The 20,333-nt window shown below is 38.2% G+C and overlaps 1 protein-coding gene across 1 annotated transcript in view; it reads right to left on the bottom strand.

Annotated features, from left to right (window-relative positions):
* Positions 1 to 20,333, bottom strand: part of LOC150080851 (uncharacterized) — a 140,037-nt gene that overhangs the window by 8,939 nt on the left and 110,765 nt on the right. The window contains exons 11-12 of the mRNA XM_090380840.1: positions 11,922 to 12,015; positions 661 to 741 (exon numbers count right to left, since the gene is read on the bottom strand). Coding sequence (XP_090236966.1) covers positions 661 to 741; positions 11,922 to 12,015 — 175 coding nt within the window. The remainder of the gene's footprint in view (positions 1 to 660; positions 742 to 11,921; positions 12,016 to 20,333) is intronic.

The following is a 20,333-nucleotide window of genomic DNA, read 5'->3' as shown; positions in this document are numbered from 1 at the left end:
GGCCTCTGTCATAGGTGACAAATTGCATTAATGTAAAAGCTAAGAATATTGAAATTATAATTTATTTTAAAAATGACTGATTTTTTTGTTATATCTTTAATGATAAAAGTGTATAGCTTTATAGAAAAGCTAGAGGCACTTGGATATTAATTTAAAAATTATTTTATTTAATATTTTAAGTAATATTATAATAATAATTATTATTATTAAATTCTGCTCCCAGAAATACGGACAATTTTTAATGGACTGGGATAGAATAATTTTTTAAACTATTCTATCCCAGTTTTGAGGAAGAAATGGTCCCCCACCAAACTAAGATTTTGTTTTATGTTTTTAAAGTTATTATCAGTAATATATTTATTTAAATAAGCTTAAATATCCAATTTTTTTTATTTAACTTGGGGTACCATCCCCCCCCCTCAAATCTATCTATGTCCCAAGTCAATCTGTGGGTATGTCTCTGATGGAGAAAGGGGAGTAATTTGCACTAATTAGTTTTGTCCTAAAAATTGCATTCAAGAAAATCATTTCTTATGAAATATGTAGTTTTTGAGGCAAAACTAATTAGTGCAGGATATCCCGCTTAATCAACAGACACACTCAGCAAGTTATGGATTAGGGACCTAGATATAAAATGAACAGCCTATACATTAAACTTACCATGTGAACAAGGCAAAACACGAAGTTTCTCACCATCTTCATATTCCTCAAGGCAAACTGCACATACATCATATGGATCTCCTGTAAAAAATAAGCCCAGTACATTTTATTCTTGTTTATGTAATACAGATGACAATTAATGAAGCTAATGAGAACAAATTGCTACGCTGAAATGATAAAAAGAAAAGAAGTCAATGCAGGGTTAATTCCAAAGCAGTAGATACCACTTAGCCAAGTGGAGAAGTGCGAGAATGCAGCAATGCACATCAGTAATGTAATGATTGTATTCATTGTCAAAATAATTAACTATAAACTCCTCTCACCTAGTGGTCATGTCAGAGTATACACAAAAACTTATTGCAAATAAACTAAAGACTACAAATAATACAGTAAACTCTTGCTTTAATGGACAATTTGGAAATAATGGAAAGTGTCCACCGAACCAGGCTTTTTGACTGTAGGGAATCTGGTGAAATAACTAAGCATTAGAGAACAATAATTTTCCTTACCATCACCTTTCCATTGGCCTGCTGAGCCTTTCAGGCATCAGTAGAAATCATCTAAACCTCCAGTGAGGGTATTCACTAGCTCTTTAGACTCCAAATATGTTTTTGTCAGTTTTCACTGCCACTGCCACAGAGACTGCTGGGAGCCATTGCGGTACAAGTAAACACATGGGTTGTGTTAGGGTTGCTAAGAATAGAAACAGGTGCAGGTATACTTGCGTGTACACCAATGCTAGGAGTTTAGGAAATAAATTTGATGAATTCGAGGTATTGCTCAAAACATCGAAGGCAGATATTGTTGGGATATCAGAGACGTGGTGTCACACAGATATAAGGGATGCAGAACTGCAATTTGGGGAGTACAACGTCTACAGAAAGGATAGAAAGGATAGGAAGGGGGGAGGGGTTATGCTATTAGTTAAGAAACACATAAAAACCAAGGAAGTGAAACCAGTCGACATCGCTGGACAGTGCAGTGTGGAGTCAGTTTGGTGTGACATAAACATTGGGAGATCCAAATTGAGAGTAGGAGTGTGCTATAGGCCTAATGACTCTGATGAGTATAATAAGGAACTGTACAGGGAAACAGAGTGGGCCAGTAAATCAGAGTGTCTTATAATGGGAGATTTTAATTTCCCAGATATTGACTGGAATTTGGGGGCTGGTTACTCACACACTAGCAGGGCTTTTGTGGATTTATTGGATGATTGTTTTCTACATCAGCATGTTCGGGAGGCAACTAGAGGGAGTAATACTCTTGATTTGATTATCAGCAGTGATTCTTCATGCATTAAGAATCTGCAGATAAATGAACCACTAGGTGGCAGTGATCACAGTGTGCTGAAGTGGGATTTACTCAAAGAGGTAACAACCATTAGGGGTAAAGGGAAGGGTTATTGCTTCCGTAAAGGCGACTACGATGGACTAAGACAGTATTTAAATTCTATACAGTGGGACCAACTGATGATGTTACCAACAGCAAATTCAAAATGGGAAGCATTCAAAGAACTTATCTTGGAAGCTACTAGGCTTTACATACCAACTAAGAAATATTGTTCAAGGTTTAGGCCAAAATGGATGTCAGATGAACTAATGAGGCATATGGCAGAGAAGAAAAATGCATGGGATACTTACAAATTAACACATGACACAGAAGCCTATGATAGATACAAGTTGATATGCAACCAAGTTACCAAGGAGGTTAGGCAGGCGAAGGTAGATTACGAGAAATCCTTGGCAAGGGATGCAAAGAAAAACAGCAAAGAGTTCTTTACTTATGTAAACTCTAGAAGGAAGGGGATGAATCAGATTGGTCCACTTGATATTGATGGGTCAAGTGTTGATGATCCTGCTCAGGTAGCTAACAAACTAAATGAATATTTTGCATCGACATTCACACATGAGGAGTTATTCAGCGAGGGGAATGCCAGAGGTGTATTCAACTCTAGCAGTAAGCTACAGAATCTTGAAATAACTGGGAGTAAAGTGGAGGAGAAACTGTTGAAGATAAACACAAGAAAGGCACCCGGGGTGGATGGGATCTATCCAGTTATATTAAAGGAGGCAGCAAAGGAAGTAAGCAAACCCTTAGCCATAATTATGAGAGCTTCCTTGGACTCAGGGGAGGTACCCATAGACTGGAAATGTGCAAATGTGACCCCAATTCACAAAGGAGGATCAAAGGCTGACACAAGTAATTATAGACCTGTGAGCTTAACTTCTGTTCCAGGAAAATTAATGGAGGCACTGGTTAAAGAAGCACTGCAGGATCATTTAGACAAGACTTCAGTTATAGCTCAGACACAGCATGGTTTTGTTAAGGGGAAGTCTTGCCTGACCAACTTGATTGGATACTATGATGCAGTCACAAAAGAACTGGATGCAGGGAATAACTTTGATATTATATACTTGGATCTTAGAAAGGCTTTTGATACTGTTGCACATGGAAGACTGCTGCACAAATTGGAGCAGTGTGACATTGGAGGCAAATTGCTGCTATGGATAAAGGGGTGGTTGAGGGGGAGAAGACAGAGAGTGGTAATCAATGGACACTGCTCATCGTGGACTGATGTTATTAGTGGAGTCCCTCAGGGCTCAGTGTTGGGTCCATTATTGTTTTCTGTATTTATAAATGATATTGATGATGGTATATCGGGCTTAATGTCCAAGTTTGCAGACGATACAAAGGTTGGCAGGGTTGTCAAGGACACTACTGACACTATGCTGCTGCAACAGGATCTGGAAAGGTTGAGCAGATGGGCTGAGAGGCGGCAAATGAAGTTTAACATTGACAAATGTAAAGTACTACACATGGGAAACAGCAACCCCAGAGCAACGTATCAACTCTGTGGTACTACACTGACAGTGGTAGAGAATGAAAGGGACTTGGGGGTGGTTGTGCAGGCAGATATGAAGTTCTCTGAGCAGTGCAGACGGGCTGCAAGAGTAGCTCATGGAGTATTGTCAATGATATACAGGAATTTTTCCAGCAGGGATAAGGAGGTGATTATTCCATTGTATAAGGCGATGGTCAGGCCACACCTAGAGTACTGTATACAGGTCTGGAGGCCTCATTTCAAGAAGGATGTAGAGCTGCTGGAACGAGTACAGAGAAGGGCAACAAGATTAGTGAATGGAACAAAGGGGTGCTCTTACGAAGAAAGGCTTAAGTTTTGCAAATTACAGTGTCTGGAGACTAGGCACCAGCGAGGTGATCTGATAGAGGTGTATTAAGCCTTGAATGGTTTAAGCATGCTCAATGCTGATGGGATTCTTCCTCTAGCTCAGAAAAATCACCTGAGAGGGCATAAATTCAAATTGAGGAAAGACAGATGTAGGATAGACGTGCGGAAATTTGCCTTTAGCCAGTGGGTGGTTGGTTGGTGGAACAGACTTCCATCCCTTGTGGTGGAGGTTGATAGCCTAAATAAGTTTAAGGCTCAGCTGGACAGGTATTTTGAACGAACAGAGGGGTGAAGTGGAAGTGGTTTTTTTTTTTTTTTTTTGGCTGATGCTGCATAAGCTTGCTTTCTTGCATCAAATGCCTCTACTAATGCTAATGCTATATGACACAGCAAAATTTAAAGCTCTTCTATTCCAAGTGTAGTAAAATACAGTATTACAACATCTGTACATATTTACTTCATAGCTGAGTATTTTTCATAAAATTCTAAAAATTTTGATGACTGTATGTATTTCTTTCAAGCTTAATGGACAAATGGATTTAAGAGACAGTCCTTGCACAATATAGTTTGTTAAATCAAGTCTGTGGTTTGATGCCTAGGCAGATGCAACAAATCAAAGACTAAGAAGGTCGAGGCACACTTTGGTGTGATTTGCTTCTTCAAGTGTGCCACAAGGTTAGAAAAAACTTTGTGACTCACCTAAAGAGTGATTGCCATTGCATCTAATGATAATCACTCTTTAGGTGTGCCACAAATATAGTCTTTTAACTCAGTGATTCTAGTGACAAAAGTTTAGTAACCATTGGGTTCTCAAAATTTTTCCTTTCACTTGGGAAAGCAAATATCTTTGCCAAGTATTTTTGCTTTGATTCGATAACAGAATCACAAAGTGGATTCAGTCATCAGTGGAGACTGATGACAAATAAGCAATAAGTTTAATATAGGGAATGTTCTAGATGTAAGATTTCTCAAGATTACAAAGTCAAGAAAAAAACCATTGTCTTTAAAATGTGGAGTTTAAGTATTTTAATTAATTAGAATACAATTTTAAAATAAAAGTGATCTAGAAAAATATAGACTAGTTTAGTCTTGCTTCTATGTCAGAAAAAATTATGGAACTGATTATTAACTCTTTCTGGAGTATAAGGTTGCTTTAAGCAAATTAATGAAAAAATTGCCTTGAAATTTTTCCATTACATCCTGCCATTTCTTATCTGCATTTCTAAATAATTTCCAACATGATTCAGTTTATAATAGGTGGCAATAAGAAAATAGACTTGAAAATCAGAGAAGACTGCACCCGTTGACCGAAATTATCTGATTTACGCTTACAAAATCTGCAAATTGAAGAAATTCTCTGGAATTCACATACAGAAGTTGATAAAACTGAATCATGTGATACATAAATAAATGTAGAGGACATTATTATATCAAAAAAAAAAAAAAAGTAATAACAGTGGGAGTTTCCTTTAAAGTTACGGTTTAATTTTTGATAATAATTTTACTCTACATTCTGTTGAATCTAACTTTAATCCTGAAATAAACAAATATCAATAAATATATTTGTTTATGCCACCGAATAAAGCCCTCATTTATCAGTTTATAATTATTGATAAAACAGAGAATAAGATATTTTATTTACTCCCCATTCAGTAAAATGCTTATGCATAAATGCATTTATAAGCATTAGCATATGATGCAAGAAAGCAAGCTTATGCAGCATCAGCCAAAAAAAAAAAAAAAAAAAAAAAAAAACCGCCTCCAAATTCACCCCTCTGTTCATTCCAAATACCTGTCCAGCTCAGCCTTAAATTTATTTAGGCTATCAACTTCCACAACAAAGGATGGAAGGCTATTCCACCAACCAACTACCCGCTGGCTAAAGGCAAACTGCCGCACATCTATCCCACACTGTCTTTCCTCAATTTGAATTTATGCCCTCTCAGGCGATTATTCTGAGCAAGAGGAAGAATCCCATCAGCATTGAGCATGCTCAAACCATTCAAGGCTTTATACACCTCAATCAGATCACCTCACAGGTGCTTTGTCTCCAGACACTGTAATTTGCAAAACTTAAGCCTTTCTTCCTAAGAGAAACCCTTTGTTCCATTCACTAATCTTGTTGCCCTTCTCTGTACTCGTTCCAACAGCTCTACATCCTTCTTAAAATGAGGCCTCCAGACCTGTATACAGTACTCAAGGTGTGGTCTGACCATTGCCTTATACAAGAGGATAATCACCTCCTTATCCCTGCTTGAAAAATTCCTGTATACCATTGACAAGACACCATGAGCTACTCGTCTGCACTGCTCAGAAAACTTTATATCTGCCTGCACAATTACCCCCAGGTCCTTTTCATTCTCTACCACTGTCAGTGTGGTACCACAGAGTTGATACGTTACTTTGGGATTACTGCTTCCCATATGTAGTACTTTACATTGGTCAATGTTAAACTTCATTTGCCACCTGTCAGCCCATCTGCTCAACTTTTCAAGATCCTGTTGCAGCAGTGTACTGTCATTAACAATCCTACCAACCTTCGTATCGTCTGCAAACTTGGACATTAAGCCTGATATACCATCATCAATATCATTTATAAATACATCTTATTAATTTGTGTGCTGAAGAGGTGGCTGCATACTTCCTTGTGGGAGTGGATGAATCTCTGATGGACATTTACTACTATCCAGAAGGAAAGGTAGTTAAAAGGAAAGATAGTGCTAAACAATTTCAACTGATGAATGCCACTGAAGTAAACAAGATTTTGAAGGATATACATTGGCTGTCTTTAGTTAAATGTGTAGCTAGACATGTAGAACAGTAAAAACCTTCGACAAGTCTATTTAAAGAAAAGGATAGAGGGGGTGAGAAAAGCCATATGAGCATCCTTCAGAGTTATGACAGAAAAGTACAACAGGCAATCAACAAGTACAATAAGCACTAGTGAGTGCCAGCTGATTCATATACAAATTCAGTTTTGAAAGAAGACAAATATTAATGGACTCCCCAAGAAAAAGAACATATGAATTGCAAGCTTCTAGTAAAAGCTTCTCAAGAAAACAGGCTAAGCAAACTGATATAAACATGTTATTCACATTTGTGCAGAAAGGCTGTTTGTGTTGTTCCTCTCTTCTGGCTTTAATAAAGCAAACACCTGTTTCTTTTAAATGTTATGCCAACTTTTGAAAATCAGAAGTGAACTCTTCAATCCATTGTATCTTGCATACAATACCAAGTTCATTACTCCTACAAGAGAAGTTTCTGTTCTTTTGTTCAGCAAGGAAGTACTTTATTGTTACATGTAACTATGTGGTGCACAAGTTCCCACTGAAAAATTATGTTCTTATGAAATGCTGAGGTAGCACAAATTTCATCAGTTGGCAGTGCATCATTTTCAAATTTGAGATTTTTTTGTGGACAAGTTTTCAGTACTTTGTGTCATTAAAGATTTGGTGAAAAACAATAGATGTTTCATAGCTTGTTATGTTAGTTATTGTTATTTTGGTTTTTAGGAACATTAGCAACTAAGGCCATATTGCTCCGGGAATATGCGGTGGTCATTCCCTTGACCTTTCCGCATCCTCCGTATTTGGTGGTGACGGGCTCGAACCCCAGTCTAATCAAGAAGCGTGTGCTATGCACTGCTGCTCCTTCTCACCTGGCTATGGAGGCACCCTGTTTCATAGCACCAGTTACGTTAGTTTCAATGCGAGAACCTACCAGATGCTATTATAAAAGAAGAAAGAATTGATGTACAATGGCCCTTGGTTGGAGAAGTTACAAGTGCTCAAGGAAGTGTGAAATATAACAAATTATCCGAAGTCATTCTTGGCATTTTACCAATTCCTAATAGCAACATTAAGTGTTACAGAATATTTAACTATGTGCAAAAAAAAAAACAAATTCTGAGGGAACTTTGGAAATGTATCTAGGTCTGAACAGCATAGCAGTGCCATTGTTATGAACAACACTTTGATTCAACATTTCTGAATAAGTGCAAAGTCTACAACAGTATCTTTCTCAAAGCAATAATAATCAGTTGATGTTTAACACAGACATAAAAAAAAAAAAAAAAAAATCACAGGTAAGTTAATGTTTGAAAGTATACTGTATAGTAAACAAACCCATAACTGAGAGAGATTAAAGATGTACTGGATGATAAAGAAAACACAATAAAAGACATAATTAAATACAAAACACATTTTAATTACTTGTGCAGGAGATTCTATTAAAAGAACTGCTTTTTTTCTGAAAAATCTGCTGTTTCTTCCTGTTTTTTTTTTTTTTTTTTTTGCAAGAAAACTTCCAGTTTTTGGCCTCTTATAGCCCAAAAATCTACAATTTGTTGTTTTTCTCCTCCTCACAATTTCGCAATTTCCAGCTTTTTGAAAGTTAAAAGTTGGCAACTATGTACTTCTATAAGTGTATGACTGCTTAGTTTTACTGCATGACACTTTCTATAGTTAAAACACTCATAAATTACTCATATTTCACAAGTTTGAGAGGCGCCTCCGTAGCCAGGTGGGAAGGAGCAGCAGTGCGTAGCACACACTTCTTGATTAGACCGGGGTTCGAGCCCGTCACCACCAAATATGGAGGATGCGGAAAGGTCAGGGAATGACCGCCGTATATCCCGGAGCAATATGGCCTTAGTTGCTAATGCTCCTAAAAACCAAATAACAACAAAACAAGTCTGAGAACTATTGCATTTTACCTTAGCATCAGCATTAGTAGAGGCAAATGATGTAAGAAAGCAAGCTTACACAGCATCAACCCAAAAAAAAAAAAAAAAAAAAACCCACCTTCCCGTTTCACCTATCCATTTACTCCAAAAGTTTGTCTAGTTCAGTGTTGAATTTAATTTATTTAAGCTGTCAACTTCCACAACTACAGATGGAAGTCTGTTCCAGCAATCAACCACCTGCTGGCTAAAGGTCAATTTTCACACATCTATTCTGCAACTGTCTTTCCTCAATTTGAATCTATGGCCCCCTCAGATGCAGAATCTGAGCAAGAGGAAGAATCCCATCAGCACTGAGCTTGTTCAAACCAATCAAGGCCTTATACACCTCAATCAGATCACCTCGCAGGTGCCTAGTCTTCAGATGCTGCAATTTGCAGAACATAAGCCTTTCTTCGTAAGAGCACCCCTTTGTTCCCCTCACTAGTCTTCTTGCCCTTCTCAGTACTCATTATAGCAACTCTACATCCTTCCTAAAATGAGGCTTCCAGACCTGTATGCAGTACTCAAGTTGTGGCCTGACCACTGCATTATACAAGGGGATAATCACCTCATTATCCCTGCTAGCAAAATTCCTATACATCATTGACAAGACCCCATTAGCTACTATTGTATTTTGTCTGGATGACTAGTTATAATTAGTGCTCAGGCAGTTAGGGCAGTGAGATGTTATTATATACAATCTGTGAATTGCATGTATCCTATGGTCAGTGTGGCTAGTTTGTTGGATGAAAAAGCAGTTTTCGTAGGGGGATAACCATGCAACTGATAGGGATTGATCACTTCAGCCACAGTGTGATAAAAACCCCTCCTGTTTTGATAGGACTCCAGGTCTTTTCTCTGTGGTATGGAAGGACAGCAATTTTAATCACTGTACAGGAACTACCCAACTTACGTAATACTCAACTTAGGAAAATTCGACTTTACGCAAGTTTTTGCCGGCTGGTGCAAACTTAAAAAAAATAATGGAAACACATTTTGCATCCTGTCGGAATAAACAGCGGTATCGTGAAAATATCATAATGTGAACCCAATAACACATTTTTTTTTTGTAATTCGTTCCAAGTCCTTGGAAGTTGAAATTTTTGCTATGTTACTAAGCTATTTATCTCTCTAAAATGTCATATTTATAATGAAAATTGCACTATCCTTTCATCATTATCATATGTTACGTTATAAGAATCAATTTTGAACACCTTTGTGATATTTTTCTAAAGCACGTTTCTGGAAGTCACGACCAAAAAACAAAAACAATTTGCATTTTCTGGTTTAGTGGGCTTTTCTGTTAGCGCAATCTATCATAAATGGGTAGTAAACGCGATCTTATTGCATTTGTGATAATACCAATAACTGCAATTGTCTGGGTTTTTATGCTGTTATGTGTTCCCCTTCACTGATATCTTCAATCATATAAAAAATAAATTTTCAGACTCTTCTCTTCATTCCTATTTACATATTACAATGATGAAGGGAAAGCGACCAACGAAAAGTGCAAGTGGTGGTAGTGCCAAGAAATGAAACAAAATTGATTTAGAAATGAAGATGAAAATGATTAAGAAGTACGAAGCAGGACAAAGTTTATCATCTATTGCAAGGGAATTAAGTCTTGCTGCTTCAACAGTGAATACTATTTTAAAGGACAGTGCATGTATAAAAGAAAATGTCAAAGAATCAATGCACTTAAGATCAACAGTGATCACAAAACAGCATTCAGGTGCTATATCAAATATGGAAAAGCTATTAATAATATGGATGGAAAATCAGATTCGGAAGCGAGTGCCCCTGAGTCTAATGATCATTCAAGCAAAAGCAAGAAGTATTTATGAAGATATTAAGGATAAGTATGGCGAATCCCAACAAAAGTTCGTGGCAAGCAACAGGTGGGTTTAATAGGTTCAAGCATCATGCTAGTTTCCACAATGTTAAGGTATGCAGTGAAGTCGCCAGTGCCAATTCTACAGCTGCAGAGAAATTTTGTGATGTGCTGGAAAAAATTATTGCAGAAAAAAATTCATTGCAACCAATTTTTAACATTGACGAGACTGCTCTGCATTGGAAAAAAATGTTGGATCAAACACACATTGCCAAAGAGGAAAATACAATGCCAGTTTTCAAGGTGTCAAAAGATAGGGCCACACTCTTGCTTGGGGCTAATGCAGCGGGAGATTACAGATTAAAACCACTGCTTGTGTACCATTCTGGAAATCCTAGTGCACTTAAGAGCATCAATAAAGCTCCCCCCTACCCGTACATTTCTGATCGAACCTAAGAGCATGGATAACAATATCTCTCTTTGAGGATTGGTTTAAATGCTGCTTCATTCCCGAGGCTGAAAAATATCGTAAAGACAATGATGTTCCTTTCAAGATTTTGCTTCTATTAGATAATGCTCCTGGACATTCTACAGATCTAGATGATTTAAATTCGAACGTGAGAGTCATATTCCTACCGCCAAACACGAATTCACTCATCCAACCTATGGATCAGGGTGTTATTTCGAATTTAAAAGCATACTATTTACGCACAACATTTGCTCAGGCATTGTCTGCAGTAGACGATGAGAAAAATTTTACGTTAAGAGACTTCTGGAAATCTTACAATATTTACCATGGCATCTTAAACATTAATAAGGCCTAGGCAGAAATTACTAAAAGTTGTTTAAACGGTGAATGGAAGAAAATATGCCCACGGCATGTAAAAGGCTTAGAAGGATTTGAAAAAGACGAATCATATGACGAGGTTACAGATAAGATCGTTTTTTTTTGGCTGATGCTGCATAAGCTTGCTTTCTTGCATCATATGCTTACGTAAGTCAGGGAGTTCCTGTACTAGGTATCAGGGCAGAATTCAGGCAAAATGTAGCCTATCCAGGTATATCATTATTAAAACATTAATTTCATGATAGTAATAGAGCAAAAGTTATATGGCCTAGTTACTATTACTAAGTCCTGAAACAAGCTGTCATGTGTGTATGCGTCATATTTTAAATAAATGGCAAAGAAGGTCTTTTGGTGATGTAATTTGTTTAAAAGTAAACAATAACTAGGCAACTTTGTGGTATAAGAGTTTGTCTTGTCCTGAATACTAAGACTACTGCAGTGTTAAATGCAGTTTAAAATTTGTTATCCAAAGAAAACTAATAAGCAGACAAAATAGTCCAAGTGCTTTTACATATATTAGAATAAATGTTTACTCAAACTGTAAATATGAGTAAAGATTAAAATTTGTAAGGAAAGATCTACAAAATGCATTTTAAAAATTAATCACTATCAGCCAATTAGAAAACATTAATTCAGAATGTGAACAAAATGTTCTATTTCAGGATTTTACCTTTTTTGTATTTTGTTGTAGGTAACTGCTTCAAGTGACGTGATGAGAGTCTGTTACGATTTCGACGGCGTCCATCTTGAAAGCATTTAACTGCCTAGAAACAGATTGTTATCAACAAAAAAAGCTTTTATTTTTTAAAACTTTTTAAGGAAAAAATTTCTCAACTATTGTTTAAATTTCTAAGTATACACCGATGAGACAAAACATTATGGCCGCCTACCTTTTTTTTTTTTTTTTTTTGGTAGTTGTTGGCGCATCGGCTTCTGTGGCCATAATACACCTCCCAAGGTTTTTGCAGTACCTTGATCCAAGCCCGAGGCGGGATTCGAACCCGCGACCTTTGGGTTGCCAGGCAGGTACTTTACCCACCCGACTAGCCCGGTCGGCGCCGCCTACCTAATATGACATGTACACTACAAGATTCTAAATGTGACTTGTGATATCTGGTACCAACACGTAACCAGCAGATCCTTTAACTCCTGTAAGGTCTGTTGTTGAGATGCTGAGATCAGAGTTGCTGTTCCAAGACAAACTACAGATGCTCGATGGGATTGATGTCTGGGGAATTTGGAGGCTAGGGCAATACCTGCAAGTCTTCCTCATTTTCTGCAAACCAGTCTCGAACAATCTGAGCGGTGTGGCATGGCGAATTATCCTGCTGAAAGATGGCACTGACAGAGGGGAAGACTGTTGCCACGAAAGGGTGTACCTGGTCAGCAATGATGTTTAGATAGGTGGTAGATGTCAGAGTGCCTGGCACATAGATGACTGGACCCAGGGTATCCCAGCAGAACATCACCCAAAGCGTGACACCGCCACTACTGGCTTGGTTTCGTCTCGCGATGCATCCAGGCACCATCACTTCCCCAGTTAAATGACGCACACGTACTCGGCCATCCACATGGTGCAACAGAAAACACGATTCATTGGACCAGATGACCTTCTTTCAACCACTGAAGGTCCAGTTTTGATGCTTGTGTGCCCATTGTAGGCCCTGTTGCTGGTGAACTGTGGTTAGCACAAGCACTTGGAGCGGCCTGTGGCTACGCAGCCCTATTTTAAGCAGGGTTCAATGTACTGTGTGTTGTGACACATTACTCCCGTCACCAACATTCCAATTACCGTCGAGTTGCACCAACAGTCCTCCTTCTGTTGCCATGTACCATCCGGGAGAGCCTTCACTCACCTTGAGCATCGATGAGCCACGGTTGTCCACCACCTCGCCGGCACTTCGTGGGTTTTCTCTTCTCGGACCATTTTCAGTAGGTACTAACCATGGCTGACCACAAGCACCCACCATCCATGCCCTTTCAGATATGCTCTGACCCAGTCATCTGGCCATTACAATTTGGCCTTTGTCAAACTCGCTTAAGTGCACTGCCTTTCCAATTTGAAGAACAAGAGTAACACTGATTAACGGAGCTCAGTATCAGGTGTTTTTTTACCGTGTCCCGACCCACACCATAGTTCACCTGCAGTTGCTTTGATTTGCATAACGACTCACTGGTCATAATGTTTTGGCTCATTGGTGTATCTAAATACTAACCTAACCCTCTATAACATAACTTCTTTTGACAAATTTGCTACATCACAGTTTTGATTATGCTAATGTAATGTAATGATTTTCTAGCAGAATATAAATAGTTGACAAAGGTATTTTGCCCAATGGCTAAAAGTTCCATGTAAATAAATGCTGTGAGTTTTGCCTAAAAATTTCATATTATTATTACACAAAAATATGGCAATATTATTCTCTATTGTTTTTGATAGTATGAACCAGAGCTGTAATGCTCAATATCTTCTACGTTGATATCAACACTGGTAAAATAATAAGAGAAGTTTATCTCAATATAATATGTAGAACACTTCCGTATGATACTCTCCAGCAATTAAAATGGAAAAAAAAAAAAAAAAAAATTGAAAATCTTACATTATAGTAAAAAATAATTGAAAACAATTGAATACAATTAAAAATCAAATAAACACAATTAAAAATAAATGCAAATAAATGCAATTAAAAATTAAAATTTGTCCTTGAGGTTGTCACAGACATTCTCTCAGATATACCAGACAAGCTGTACTTGCTACCTGGAAGTCTAAAACGCTGATAGAACTGATATTCGGATGACATTCAAGTCAAGTAGACCCAATTTTGGTGAAGTCCAGCCAAATCCTCTGCTTGCACCTTCACGATTGTTGCACTGTTAGTAATCCTGGGTATAACCTCCATGCACAAGCACTGTGCATGACCACTCAGGTGTGAACCAACGTAAGCAGGAGTCGAGGTGTGGCACCCACACCACATGGAGGAATACCGTCCCTCTGTGTTACCAGGCAATACTATGTGATAGATGACTCTCATCAACCGGTGCAATACCACCACTTTGCTTATTGGAAGCTTGAAGTGGTGGAACCCATGTTTAGTCTCCAGAGCTAACTTCCGGTAAACCATTCCATCACTTCCATAATGCAGTATGACTGATGACTTTTGAGGTTATGATGAACATCATGGCGAGATTCAATCTTCCTTACATTTCGAGGGTTCAGCTCTAAAACGGTGTTTGCAGGTCGGCCACTAGTTAGTACACCGGACCGAACCTATTGGTAACTCTCTAGGAGGCTTCTGGATCAGCTAGTGTATAATCTTGCTACCTCTACTCTGCCAGATAGTGACTGGAGGGAGTCCGAGTGTTTATGCGGGGGTATTGTCGAGGCCATGTTATATGTGAAGGATCTGGGTATATTCTTACCATTTGTACACCATATCCAAAAATTTCATTACTTTATACAACATGTCCCCTCCACTTTTTCTTACTATTGAATACACCATGAATTGTAAAACAGAGTAAGCTTATCTGCGAAAAGATCTAAACCTCCCAAACACTTCCTAGTCCATTTCACAAATATACGTCATCTCAATTCCAATCTCAACAATGTCTATTTTCACTTGCAGTTTGCAAAACCCCATGTACTTTTTCTAACAGAATCTCAGTTCTTGTTGATTCAACTACAGCTCATCTCAGTTGCCCAAATTATTCACCATATGATTCTTTTCACCTCAAAGTGGTATTTGTGCATTGTCTATTCTGATATTCCCTGTCAGAGACTTGGTACTTTGGAATCTCCTCACTTCGATCTTCTCTGGTTCAAAATCTCTCTACCTCACTGTGTCAAATTCATCTGTTGTCGCTACCGTTCTCCCAACTCCACTAATCACTTGGAGCTCTTTAATTTCCTCTGTTTGCAACTTGACTTTCTCCAGTTCAACTTTCCTAACAGTGAGGTAATTTTTCTTGGTGATTTTAACGTTCACAACTCCAGCTGGCTTCCGTTTTCTTGTCACACCGACCCAGCTGGTCGAGATGCTGAGGCTTTTGCAATTACTAATGACCTTGCACAGATTGTTCATTTACCTTCAAGAATACTTGACAATCCTAACCATACAGCCAACATGCTTGATCTTTTTCTCACAAACGACCCTTCTAAGTACACGGTCGAAGAGAGTAGTCCTTTAGCACTTCAGATCACAACTTGGTAATTGTCTCTTCTCCAATGGAGCCTTTATCTCATGGCTATTCCCAACCTCATGTTGTTTGGCATTACAATAATGCAAATTAGGATTACATGCGACATTACTTTTCTTGTTTTGCTTGGTTGGATTACTGTTTCAAAACTTCTGATGTCACTGTTTGCTCAGATCGTGTCAGTGAAATTATTCTTGTAGGAATGGAATCCTTTATTCCACACTCCACTTTAAAATCTTGTCCTTTATCTAAACCTTGGTTTTCCAATAAATGTGCTAAGGCTGTTCATCTAGAGAAGAACGTTGCATATCGTAATTGGCCTATGCGCCCCTGGAAAAGGTACGTAGATGATACGTTTTCTATCATTCGGAAGGGGAGTGAAGATCAGGTGTTGAACATCTTAAATGGCTTCTCCCCATTCATACAATTTACATCGGAGGCAGAAGACGGAGGAGTTTTGCCGTTCCTAGATGTGTTGGTCTGTAGGGAAGACCGACAGCTAAAGACTAAGGTATACAGGAAATCCATGTGTAAAGGGCAGTATTCGCACTACAGTTCAGCTCAGACCAACCATCATAGGAACAGTGTGATAAGAACAATAGTTGATAGAGCAAAATCACATTGCAGTACCTCCGATGATAGGAAGTTAGAGTATGAACGGGTCATGACGGATCTTGCAAAATGTGGTTACCCCCAGAGGATTATAGATAAATATGTTAAAGGAAATCAGAGGAGAGGCGAGTCTTTTACACCAACATCCACTGCATACATTCCCTATTATCCGGGTCTGACTGATCATATAGCTAGAATACTAAGAAAGTACCAGACACGTTGTGTGCAGCTTCCGGGGCGGAGGCTGCACACAATCGTGTCTCAGGTTAAGGACCCCATTCAAAAAGAGAACACAAGTGGGGTCGTATATAGCATTAGATGCCCGGATTGTGGGGAATGTTATGTAGGGGAAACAAAACGCCGTCTCAAAGATCGTCTGGGGGAACACACTATAGCAATAAGAAATGCGGAGTATGGCAAATCCGCCGTGGCCGAACATTTTTGGGAGAAGCAGCACCAGATCTCCCCGGACGATGCTATCATCACCGATCGGGCGCATAAGTTCTGGGACCGTAAGTGGCTCGAGAGTTTGCGGATCTGTTCTACAATCAACATTAATAGAGATAGAGGTACGCGGATTCATCCCCTCTTTGAGGCCACTATCCTCAGAAGGGATGAACGGTTCCGTATGACTCCCGCTCGAGCCACTTCCGGTTCCACAACGCAAGAGAACGGAACGCGTGAGAATGAAACACGTGATGAGTACCATGAACCTGCTGATATTTAAAGATGTGCTGCAGAATAAGAAAATACCGCTGAAGAAGAAGGCTGGAGCCTTTGAAAGCTATGGTTTTTTATCGCTTTTAACTTAGTATATTTTAATGCATTTTATTGTTCTTAATGTAGCAGATTTTAATATTTTATATGTATAGTTTATCGTAAAGTTAAATTTATTGTAAATACAGGTTATTATAATTTATTATAAACACAGTTATTAAAAGTCCAGTTTCCTTTGTGTTTTTATTTTTACATAAAGTTGGTGCAAAACACTAAAATCCACAGTCGTAATTGGCTTGTTTCCAATTCTTCAGTTTCACTTTCTGCCTACACCAAAGCTCGCAACAATTGTAAAGCAGCTATTAATCAGTCCAAACTAGATTTCGAACAGGCTAAGAGTAGAAAACTTGCTTCCTGCCCTAATGGTAGCCGAGCATTCTGGTCTCTTGCCAAAACTATTGGCCGCAACGTTTGCCCATCTCTGCTCTCACCTCTGTCAAAACTAGATGGTTCTGTTGTCACTTCAGCCAATAAAGCTGACCTGCTAGCATCCCATTTTTTCCAACTCATGTATTAATGATCTTGGTAAAACACCTCCCACCATTCCCAACAACACATTCCATTCAATGCCTCCTGGGGTCTTCCGTCAAAAGGATGTCAGAAGGGGTTTTACAAATCTTGATGCTAAGAAAGCTCCAGGTCCTGATGGCATTTCTTCACTTGTTCTCAAAACCTGTGCTCCTAAACTTACTCCTATTCTTTGCCACCTTTTTTTTCACTTTCTTATTCGAATGGTGTTTCTTTTCTTCTGCTTGGAAATTTGCTCATATCCAGCCAGTTCCTAAAATTGTGACAAATCCGTCCCATCCAACTATCGTCCCATTGCAATTACTTCTACTCTTTCTAAAGCAATGGAGAAATCAATTAATTGCCAACTCTTAAACTACCTATAAACCTTCCATCTAATCAACGATTGCCAGTATGGATTCCGTCAGTGTCGATCCACTGGTGATATTCTGGCTCATTTACAGACAAATTCAATGGAAACGTTCGGTGAAACACAAGCAGTTGGTCTTGACATCTCAAAAGCTTTCGATCGTGTTTGGCCTAAAGGTCTTCTAAACAAGCTTCCATCTTATGGTTTGCCAACTTTTGTAATTGGTTATCCAGTTTTCTCTCATCGCTCACTGAGGGTGATGGTAGATGGCTCTCTGTCTTCTAACTTCTCCACTAATGCTGGTGTCCCCCAAGGTTCAGTGCTTTCCCCCACTCTTTTCCTCTTGTATATTAATGACCTTCTTCCATTGACTGGAAATCTTATTCATAGTTTTGCTGAAGATAGCACATTGCATTCCACTTTCCATTTTGAGAAACCTTGCTCTGCTCAATCAGCTTCAACTTTTGAAATATATGCTACCAATTCTTTAAATGCCGATCTTCAGGTAATTCTCCAGTGGGGCAAAGACAACTTAGTTGATTTCATTGCTTCTAAACCTCAGCCTTGTCTTATATCTCGCAAAAAGGATTCTTCTGCTCCTATGCTTATCTTTGGTGACACTCTGATATATCTCAGTTGATATCTCTCTTTTGGGGATTACCCTGACTTATAAACTCTCTTGGCACGATCACATCACAAATATTGATTCCTCTGTATCTAAAAAACTTGGTTTTCTCTTTTGCTCTCGGCGTTACTTTTCTTCCAAACAGCTATTCACTCTGTACAGTTATCAAATCTGCCCTACCATGGTATATTGTTCCCACATCTGAGGTGGTGCCCCCAAAACCTCTCTCAGGCTTCTAGATTCCATTCAGAAGAGGGCAATTAGTTTAATCAATGATTCCTCTCAAACTGAGTCTCTCCACTCGCTGTCTCATAGACATATTGTTACTGCTGCATGCCTTTTCTACAGATACTTCCACGGGCACTGTTCTTCTGAATTGGCTTGTATTATTCCTGCTCTCTCTTTCAAAACAGTCCGAACACGTGCCGCCACCAGCCAACATCCATCTACTGTCCAACTTCAAAATCAAAGAACCAACTTTTCATCTTCCTCATTTATTCATTCAACTGCTGTTTTCTGGAACAACCTTCCTTCGTACGTGTTTCCTGAAAATTAGTCTAAAGAAGTACAAGTCTAATGTCAACAAATATCTTCTTTCGTCTTCTCAACCTCCAACCCAAGCACGGTACCAAGTACTATAGGTTCTAATATCTCTCGTGTTTGAGGTTTTCATGGAAAAAAAAAAAAAAAAAAAAAAATCAATTAAAAGAAATTTAACGAAAAAATGCAAAACGATTTTCCTTCCTGAAGCTGACAATGCTTTTCGACCATATGTTTTGATTACAGGAAAGAAAATTACCAAATAATGGCGAGATGAAACTTAAATAGGGATTATTTGTCTTCACGCATGCACGTATAAGCTAATGAATCGGAGATTCGAAATGGCCGGCGAACATTAACAGAATTCTCATGTAATTTAATTTCAACAGTTTCTGCAATTAATAGTCTCGTATAATTATGTTGAAAACTAAATATTTTGGCCTCGTTAAATAAAAAAGTATGTTTTTTGTTAACGGCATGAAAGACTAATTCTGACCCTGCTGAACGAGAAGCCTGAACTGAGGCCATGTGTTGATTAACACAAAAATTCAAAGGAAAACGTGTAGAACCATGGTATAACAAGTTGCAATCACAACAAGAAATGTTGTATACCAGGTCATTTATTTGTGTTGCGAACGAGGAAAGAATCAAGCGATTTTTCAGTATAGTGTGTAGTTTCTGTTGATTTGGCCACCATTTTAAATTCGGTATCTTTAAAGAATCTGTTCGGCTGTTTTTGCCACTGCTCAACATATGGGAAAGAAATGAAGTATTTTTTAATATTACGACTGTTGGTTGATGTAGTATTTTGTATCCTATCCTTAGCTTGTACCCTAATTCGGTTTATTGTAACAAGGGGATAACCCCTGTTCAAGAATCTGCTGGTTAATATTTGTATTTCTGAGTCCAAAGCAGATTCTGTTGTTGAATATTTATAGGCATTAAGAAATTGATTAAACGTTATAGCTATCTTGTAGGAGAATGGGTGATAGTTGTTATAATGCAGAAGCATGCGGTGTTTATAGGTTTATGATAGATGTTAAATTAGATTTTATTCGAGTCCCAAGTAAGCAGGACTCAAATAAAATGTTCAAATAAAATGTTCAATGTGTAAAATGTCGTGTTCAATTGATTTTTAATTATTTTTTATTGTAATTTAAGATTTTTGATTTTTTCGTTTGAATTGCTGGAGAACATCATATGGAAGTGTTCGTTCTTCGTATTATATTGAGGTAAACTTCTCTTATTATTTTACAAATATTTTCTATTGTGTACATAAATTAATGCATACGTACCATTTAGAGTTAATGACAGTGAAGCATCATTGTCCCTTGCAGAAGAAATGGCAAAACTGGTTGAAGTGTTTTATTGGAAGTATGAATATTAAGGTTATTTATATCTTTCATGTTCAAATTAGTAGCAAAGGATGCAAGAAAGCAAGCTTATACAGTAAAATT

Source organism: Mastigoproctus giganteus, chromosome 9, assembly GCF_048544385.1.
Source record: "Mastigoproctus giganteus isolate SK-2022 chromosome 9, ASM4854438v1, whole genome shotgun sequence".
In the NCBI taxonomy this organism is placed as follows: Eukaryota; Metazoa; Arthropoda; class Arachnida; order Uropygi; family Thelyphonidae; genus Mastigoproctus; species Mastigoproctus giganteus.
This window is presented reverse-complemented; position numbering and strand designations above follow the sequence as displayed.